The following is a 9,741-nucleotide window of genomic DNA, read 5'->3' as shown; positions in this document are numbered from 1 at the left end:
TTGATTCCCACCCACTTCTAAGCTGCCCTGTCTGTGCCCTTTTAAAGACACAGGCAGTATTGCATGAATTCAGCTTAAGCGGTATTTAATCAGAGCATGATACTTTTAGAGCACAAGCTGGTACACATTTTTCTGACTTTACTCTCTGTATGTGGGTATCTTTTGAAACTTAGATCATTCTTTAGGATGAAAGGAGCCTATCCTAGCATTTTCCTTGTGTGGATCACCCAAAAGGTCCACACAAGAAAGGTGTTCCGTCAGGGGTTAGTTCGCACAAGTATATAAAGACAAACCCGCACACACACACACACACACACACACACACAGTTAGGACATCCTGGCACATCTGCAATTTTGTTCACACACCACTCTGAACACCTAAACACTCATTTTTACATCAACTTTGACAGGCTTATGGTTCAGACAGTAACCATTAACCAAGATGCTGATGCTGAGATCTTGAAGTACGAACAGTGTCACATCTTGCTAGTGTCCTGAACTGGCTGTAATATTACTTCATAAAATGGTCTTTCAAGGGAAAACATACTGGTGAACCAACATCAACAGTAGAGTGGCTGAAATTTTGAAGTCTGTCCTGAGGGTGAAGAAGTTGGAAATACACCATAACAATAAAACTGAAGGTTTTTATTCCCTTGGAAATAAATAAATAAAATCTCTGAAGCCTTTCTATTACATATCGTATCTTATGTGCTTGGCGACAATCTGACCTGAGGGTGGTGCTACAGGAAAGCTTAAGTTCATCACCATCAGATTTTACTATTAATTACATGCATGTTGGCCTGATGGAAGCCAAGGCACAGAGGAAAAGGCACATTAGGATGATTTGAATTGAATTTTATAGAACACCAAATGTTTTTGAAATACTTAAAAAATGTAAATTACAGGCATTTTCCTAAGTTAACATTTTAACTAAAAGTATACTCTCTGCATTAAAATACACTGCAGTGGGAAAAAAATATTTATACACATCTCATACAACAGGTCTGGACCATTCATGAATTTAATTTGCAACATAGATGAATCTATTATAAATATAAAAAAATGGTGAATGACAATTTCTCATAAATCACTGCTACATGATGCTTAAAACAAACCTGTTTGCTTAAGTGTTTCTTTAGCCTGAGGCCCAGTGTGTTAAAAGGTAACACAAATGTCCACAAGCTGTAACAAGCTGCATGTCCTTTTTGAGTGTAAATGGTGTACACAGTGAAGTTTACAGTTATTTAACTGTGCACGGGCACTGACCTCCTTGAGGACGAGAATCTGGTCTGCTGCCTTCAGGTACTGTAGCTGGTGGGTGACGAGGATACGAGGCTTGTTCTTCAGTAGGCCGCAGATGCACCTGATACAAGGACAAACAAGAAAGACTGTTAGTGAAACTAATGTGCACTAGTGCTGAAAACTGGCTCAAATATGTCTTCATAGAAGAATTACAAAAACCCACATTTACCATATCTGTGTGTGTTTTGCAATCCCTTAGTACAGCTGTTATGTAATGGTCTGTAGGACTGTATGATACAAGAGGAAGAGAGGGGCCTAGTTCAATTGTCTGCCTAACACTAACAGCACTGCACCTCTTCCTGTTTTAGATCTGACAGTTGTCTTAACCTTTCTCTGTTCTCAAGATGATTTTGTAACACAGTCCTAACAAAAATGCTGCCACACAGTGATTACCTAATGGAGCACTGCTGATATCCATCGCTCAGTGTAAACTACAGTATAGAGGAGAGGAAGCAAAAAGCTGAGAACAAAGTAGAAAGGTTACATCACGTACAGTAACAATGCAGATACATTTCCACCCCTGTTTTCACAGGAGCTCTCTCCTGCTGTGAACTGACATGGAAAGTTTTCTGCTCCAGGGCAGGTTGACCACAACATTTTACTATTTCCCCGTTTGGTTCATCTAATAATGCTGTGGTTTAACAATGTGTGAGACTTTAATCCGGTGCTCAGGAGAACATGGAGGAACTGCCGGGTACACAGACACGACAAACCAGATGACAAACTGCATGTGGTACGATTTAGTTAAAGTTTAGCTCTGAGGTCACTCACTGTTGAAAGAGGTGTCTCCCAACCTCAGCATCCACAGCACTTAAAGGATCATCCAGCAGGTAGATGTCTGCATCCTGATACACAGCCCTGAAACACATGCACTGTCGTTAGCGTCTACTCTAAGCGTGTAGCTATCACACCATGTTTAAGTCACAAGTTTTCTTACTTGCATTTGAAATGCAAATGTATTGTTTAATGTGGGTTATGTTCAAGCGGCTTTAGCCAGGAACTGTAAAGCTCACCTTTTCCTACAGGAAGTAAGCTGCTCTGAACATGTCAGCCTTCTTGACCATAGGGCTGCAACTACCGACTATTTTAATAACTGATTAATCTCCTGATTATTTCTTCTCTCTGTTTGTGAAATAAAGTGCTCCTGAACTTTAGATGACTTTGGTGCTCCGCTTTTCTCAGCTGTAACCATGCTCACTACTATCCACAACTTCTGCTGTTTTTCAAACGTTATGATACACCTCAATGAAGTAGTCACTCAGTCACTGACCCAGCCGTCTCACACAGCTATGTGACTAGATTACCTGACAGCATTCTTTAATTACACCCCCATTGTCAGCAAGGCTGTAAAAATGGGCCTCAAAGAGCACCAAGATACAGAGAAAGCAGAGGAGAAAGAGGAAGTTCCAGGGGAGGTTGGAGAAGACAAAGGAATTATTATTAAAATGCTATGGCAGAATGCTTAGAAAGTTAAGCTTTTAATGAGTAAGGCTAATCATAAGATGATTTATGTGTGTGTTTGTTGAAATAATCATTAGAGAATGTGTAAGAATAAAATGTAAAATGTGAAATGCTTGTATTAAAAGAATGGAGAGAAGTGATTTACATCTCAGAGTGAAAAATGCAAGAATCACAGAAAAGAGGAAGTAGACACACATCCCTGAAAGGAGGAACTGCAAAAGTTTGTGTGTGCACGGCACAGAGAAGAGACACACAACATACTGAGGAAGTAACGAAAATGAATGTTCCACCCTTACAAGTAAAGATTTGACTGATAATTAATGTTTGATCAATCAGTAATGTATTCAAACTATAAAGATTTATGTTTTGATTTTAAGGTATTGATAGTTTTGTGTAAAATCAGTGTGTAATTCTGATTGTTCTGTTAAAAGCTGTGATGGAATTTTGATATTTCAGTCAGATGTGAGTTTCTTGTATTTTTGTTACATATTGTGATGGTTTAGTTTCTAAGAAAAGAGAAGTAGAATCCAAGGCTGGATCACAGTGGGGCGGAGGCCAGTTATGGGCAGTAGGCTTGAGCTGACAATAAAAAATATGCAATACTTCAGAACAATATGATTTTGCATGCCAAATAAGGTATTAATTGCAAACTGCGGCATCTGGTTGGATGAGAGGACAAAGACTACTGATCAGAATCTTATAAAAACCCAGGCAAAAAGAGGAACGAAGAGTTCTTTCACGGCTGCGGCCGGAGGCTCTGTCCAGATGATCGTTTGACTTCCAGGAGACTGAGGACTACGGATGCAGCCCAAAAGAGCACCTTTCTGTGGGTGTTCCCCGCAGGCGGTTTCAGCCTGTGACGGAGGAATGGATGTCAACGAGGGATGATAGAGCTGCGATGGAGCCTCATCGTTCAGCCGGACAGCAGGAAAACTGAATTCTTGCTTAAACGATGATTGAAGAAGAAATGAAGAATTTGAACAGAATGCCACAATCCACCCGGCAAGGTGGGGAAAGATGGCTTGAAAAGAAAACCATTTTAGACATTTCCATGTTCCTGAGTTACACAAGATTTGACCAAGAAAAACACTGTTTATCTGAATTTGTCCTATTTCTCTCTTTGAGAGTTTTGAAGATTGAACGGGATGAGCTTTGATATTTCTGTTTAAAAATTCTTTTCCCCTTGTGAAAGCTTGAATCATGGCCAAAGGGGGAAAAAGAACAAACAATTGCCCAACCTGCCGCCACCCTGCCCAGAGCCAGCTGAGGGTCTGTGACATGAGACTTTTGACTTTTATTCAGATCAAGAGCTTAGCTCGACCATAATGATTTTAATCAGTATATTTTAGTGATGCTATAAATAGTAGTTGTTGATTTATTTAGATTGTAAACTAATCAAGACAATTATTGATGATTTTAAGGGTTATGTTTTATTGTTTTGTTGCTTGCTCTTTTAAGCTTCTATATAAAATTCCTGAAAAGGTTTAATACTCTGTGGTTATTGAGCCAAGTTTGATGTTATTGACATTCCTATGATTTTAGTGGGTTTACACTTTTAAGTGTTAATGGATAAGGCCGCATATATTACACAATTCACAGTGTTAATAGTAGTATGCCAACCCTCTCAGCAGTGTCTCAGAGAAGCAGTGCCTCTTTGATTGGGCTTGTTGCTTGGGTAAATTCCGTACAAACCTGCTGGCTGCGAGAGGGAAGGATTTTTGGACAGTTTAATCAGATAGATTAACAATCAATAGTATTAATAGTATGCCAACCTTCTTGACAGTGTCTCAGAGAAGCAGTGCCTCTCTGATTGGGCTAGTTGCTCGGGTGTTATGCCATACAAACCAGCCACTTGTCTGAGGTTGCATAACAGTTCACAGGGTTGACAGAAGGCCAAGATTGAACTGCTGAAATGATTTTAGACAGTTACATCAGAAAAGGGTTTATCTAAAAATATCCAACTATTTACTTGTTATATAATATACACTATTCTTTAAATTTCCTATACTTAATACCATCTTATGTCAACTAAATACTGTGTAAAACAATTATGGTCTTAAGTGTCCAGTGACACAGCTTTCATTGGTTATTTCAGACTAAATTTAACACTTCCTCAAAGAGCCAGAGTGTACTGGTTTATAAAAATTTCCCAGTACAGTAACATCTGAGGGTTTAAGGAGGTAGCTGCAACAATAACTGCAGATTGTTGTTATTTGGGAGGTTTTAGGGTCTTATCCTGAATTAATAACATGTAAGAGGGAGGTCTGCAGGGAACTCTGTTCACAGGTTCATGGTAGTCAATTACTGAGTGAATATCTCCGTCATAAAACCTCAAGCAATGTTTGGAGCTTTAATATGTTTCAAATATGCCACCTTAGTGTGAGAGGTTAAGCTTTATTCCTATGTCCAGGAGTTAGCATATCATGCCCTTCATACACCATTTAATAATTACTTTTAAAAGTTAAATAAAGGAGTTCCATTTTTCTAGTCATCAAATAAACCTATGTGGTTTTCTTTAGAACTTCAATCCAAAACATGTGACGTAGACTGTTGTGGTACCTGGCCAGGCTGACACGTGCTTTCTGCCCTCCGCTGAGTGTGGCTCCTCTGTCCCCGATCAGTGTCAGGTCTCCATCTGGGAGCAGCTCCAGGTCCTGCACACAAAAATGTCGTGCTCACAAAAAAAGAAACCAGAGGAGTGGTCACTATACTATATATTCACAGCAGGTCAAAATGTACATACAATACTAATAGTATAGTCCTGTATCTGTTAATATACACCACTGCTAAATTGTTTCACAGAGATATGAAAACCACCAATGTGAGTAACCATCTGAATAGTTCATTTTAGAAATGAAATAACATTCTGCAACAATACCAGGCAAGACAAGTTTAAGATGCATTACTTCAGCTTTACATGAACAACAGAGCAAGCACAGCCAGTATTAAAACCTGTTTTAGTAAAAAGAAGGGGGAGTTGACAGCATTTCTACCTTTGCACATCTAGTGCTGTAGCACAGATAACAGAAATGTCAACATGAAACATTTGGCTTTTAGACATTGGAGCTAATTATTATCTTCCTTTCTCCAAATATTATTAACCATGAGTAAAAAGGTTTAAATAACGCCAGCCAAATCATTCAGTAATGTGGGAATAAGATGAGCACACATTATAATTTGTTTAAAACCACTATTTCATTTTAATAAATAAGACAATGTGTTTCTCTGTTTGACATCATTATAAACTGAATATTTGACAGTTTTGGATTGTTGATAAACTACAATAAGACATTTCAATATCTCTGACATTTTATAGACAGTTAATCCACAAACTGTCAAGATGAATCAACAATTAAACAATACATTTTCATGGAAAGAGTCCATAAAAATGATTGCACAAGCTGACAATAACTTCACGTGCTGAGTGATTCAGCACATTACTCTTCACAAATCAAAGCTGACAGGAACATTGTGTGGCCGCATATAAAAAACAGACATGGTTTATGGTATATGGGTGAGTGACATTATTAAATGAGAGGAGTGTGTGTGTGCACCAAGCAATACTACTAGGACAGGCCCAATCAAAGATATTGTTTTTTTATTTCTTCTGTTTAGGTCAATATGGGTAAATTAAGCCCTTACTGCCCAAATACAAGTTAACAATGTCACAGGACTCACAGGTAACTCATTTACAAGGCACAGCTTCTGTAAGCTCTCCTCCTGCCAAAGGTAACTGCAATCATAGTTCATCCTCTGGTGTTTAAACCAGTCAGACATCTGAGAGATCAGAAACAGGTACAGGTGACACTCAGGTTTATTTGACACAGCCCAGGTCTGAATGGTTCCTCAGCTGCCTCAATAACGCATGAGACTTTAAGAAACATTAAGAAAATGTAGATTAAAATACATGCATGGCTAAGGAGAAACGTGCTGCATAACCCTAACCCTGCTAGACTTCATACCATCTCATAACGTTAAACAGCAGCTACAGTGGTGTGAAAAAGTGTTTGCCCCCTTACTGATTTCTTATCTTTTTGCATGTTTGTCACACTGTAATGTTTCAGATCGTCAAACAAATTTATATATTAGTCAAAGATAACACAAGTAAACACATCATGCAGTTTTTAAATGAAGGTTTTTATTATTAAGGGAAAACAAAATCCAAAACTATAGAGCCCTGTGTGAACAAGTGTTTGCCCCCCTGTCAAAACACTGGTTTATCGCACCTGAGTTCAATTTCTCTTGCCACACCTGTTCGCAATCAAGAAATCACTTAAATAGGACCTGCCTGACAAAGTGAAGTAGACCAAAAGATCCTCAAAAGCTAGACATCATGCCGAGATCCAAAGAAATTCAAAAACAAATGAGAAAGAGAATAATGGAGCTCTATCAGTCCGGAAAAGGTTATAAAGCCATTTCTAAAGCTTGGGGACTGCAGCGAACCACAGTGAGAGCCATTATCCACAAATGGCGAAAACATGGAACAGTGGAGAACCTTCCCAGGAGTGGCCAGCCGACCAAAATTACCCCAAGAGCGCAGCGACAACTCATCCAAGAGGTCACAAAAGACCCCACAACAACATCCAAAGAACTGCAGGCCTCACTTGCCTCAGTTAAGCTGAGTGTTCATGACTCCACCATAAGAAAGAGACTGGGCAAAAATGGTTTGCATGGCAGAGTTCCAAGACGAAAACCACTGCTGAGCAAAAAGAACATAAAGGCTCGTCTCAGTTTTGCCAGAAAACATCTTGATGATCCCCAAGACTTTTGGGATAATACTCTGTGGACAGACGAGACAAAAGTTGAACTTTTTGGAAGGTGTGTGTCCCATTATGTGTGGCGTAAAAGTAACACCGCATTTCAGAAAAAGAACATCATACCAACAGTAAAATATGGTGGTGGTAGTGGGATGGTCTGGGGCTGTTTTGCTGCTTCAGGCCCTGGAAGACTTGCTGTGATAAATGGAACCATGAATTCTGCTGTGTACCAAAATATCCTGAAGGAGAATGTCCGGCCATCCGTTTGTGACCTCAAGCTGAAGCGAACTTGGGTTCTGCAGCAGGACAATGATCCAAAGCACACCAGCAAGTCCACTTCTGAATGGCTGAAGAAAAACAAAATGAAGACTTTGGAGTGGCCTAGTCAAAGTCCTGACCTGAATCCAATTGAGATGCTGTGGCATGACCTTAAAAAGGCAGTTCATGCCCGAAAACCCTCCAATGTGGCTGACTTACAACAATTCTGCAAAGATGAGTTTTCCCTTAATAATAAAAACCTTCATTTAAAAACTGCATGATGTGTTTACTTGTGTTATCTTTGACTAATATATAACTTTGTTTGACGATCTGAAACATTACAGTGTGACAAACATGCAAAAAGATAAGAAATCAGTAAGGGGGCAAACACTTTTTCACACCACTGTATGTCATTATCTCAGCTTATTCAAAACATAGTGTACTGTACCATATGTTATATCACAAATCCATTCTGCCTGAGCCTCTTTCAAACTCAGATTTTTTGGAAGAAGAGAGATATCTGCCCCCTTCAGCAGAGGAATGTTAAAACGGCCTGTCAGTAACAAACTATGCACCTACAACAGTCAGCGTAGTAGAGTGATGTATTTATGGGGTATTAAAAACACAATTTTGAGTGGAGTGGGTCTTTAAATATAGTCTTATTATTCTTTCATTGCTCTGTTATTTGGTTCATGTTGACTAAGACCAACCTTTTCCTACATGTAATGATTACATTTGTATCTATTCAAACTCTAATATGGGCCTGGTGCAGACTTGTAATGTAAAATATAATGACTAAACTCTCTCTCACCCTCTTCAGGGCACAAGCTTTGATGACTCTCTCATACTTCTGGGGGTTCATTTCTTTCCCAAACAGGATGTTACTGCGAATAGTTCCTGGGTACACCCAGGGCTGCTGTGCGGCGTAGGTCAGCTGACCTTTGACCTTCAATAACCCCTTTTCACTAGGCAGCTCTCCCAGGATGGAGCTCAGCAGGGAGGACTGGATGGACATGCAGGCACAAAGAGGTTAGACACAAGCTGAATGACGAGATGGGAAACATGTACACAGACTTCCAGAGCTACTGCACATAACCAGTTTTGTCATTCAACAGACTGCTACAAATAACAGTTCTAGCTGCCCACTGACTGTGAATTGGTGGAATGAGACTGACCTTTCCAGCTCCCACTGGTCCAATTACTGCCAACAACTGTTTTGGGTTCAGACTGAAGGAGACGTTCTGCAAAGATGGAGCATCCAGACTCTGAAAGGGGACAAAATATATTTAAACATTAACATAAAATAACCAAGAAATTATACAATAACATCTGTACATTTTACAACTTTAAAACAAGTTTTTGACTTATTTTCGGTTGTAAATACAGCTACATGGTGCACACACAGCAGGAGTGTAGTGGAATTTTTATAATAGCACCCTTTAAGTTCTTTAGCTGATGCATTCAAGTATGCAGTCATTTGCGTGGTTGTGACCCCAGGCCGTTTATTGCATGGTCGTAAACATTTGTATGCCCTTGTGGTTTGGCAACCACAAGGGCATACAAGTGTTCAAGGTACAAGTGTTCTCAGGATACCAAAGGGCTGGTATCCTGTTGTAAATTGTATCCTGTTTTCTTTTATCTGTTTAAGCATCTGTTTTCTTTGTTGTATGCTGAGTATAAGGGCAGTCACATTCTGTTCATTGAGCTTCCCTGCAACAGACTGGTTTAGTCACTCTGTTCAGAGATCACTCCTTCCTGCAGGAATAAATATGTAACAACTTGATGTTAAGTATTTAATTTACACTCACTGAGCTTTAAAAGATAATTTTTCCACAACAATTTTAGCGACGAGGATGGGATTCCTCGAGTGGTCGTCTAGGACGTCCATCAGACAGGGCCTGGCCAGCCTGAGAACAACAATTTTCTCAGCCCCAAACCTCATCCATATTTCTGAGTGATTGGA

General features: G+C 39.5%; 1 protein-coding gene across 1 annotated transcript in view; it reads right to left on the bottom strand.

Moving 5' to 3' along the window:
- LOC109952600 (multidrug resistance-associated protein 4-like) overlaps positions 1-9,741 on the bottom strand; it is a 50,161-nt gene that overhangs the window by 14,983 nt on the left and 25,437 nt on the right. Inside the window, 5 exon segments of the mRNA XM_020587757.1 lie at positions 1,267-1,363; positions 2,074-2,160; positions 5,323-5,417; positions 8,590-8,781; positions 8,954-9,043. Coding sequence (XP_020443413.1) covers positions 1,267-1,363; positions 2,074-2,160; positions 5,323-5,417; positions 8,590-8,781; positions 8,954-9,043 — 561 coding nt within the window.

Source organism: Monopterus albus, unplaced genomic scaffold (genome assembly GCF_001952655.1).
Source record: "Monopterus albus unplaced genomic scaffold, M_albus_1.0 scaffold478.1, whole genome shotgun sequence".
NCBI classification, from domain to species: Eukaryota; Metazoa; Chordata; class Actinopteri; order Synbranchiformes; family Synbranchidae; genus Monopterus; species Monopterus albus.
This window is presented reverse-complemented; position numbering and strand designations above follow the sequence as displayed.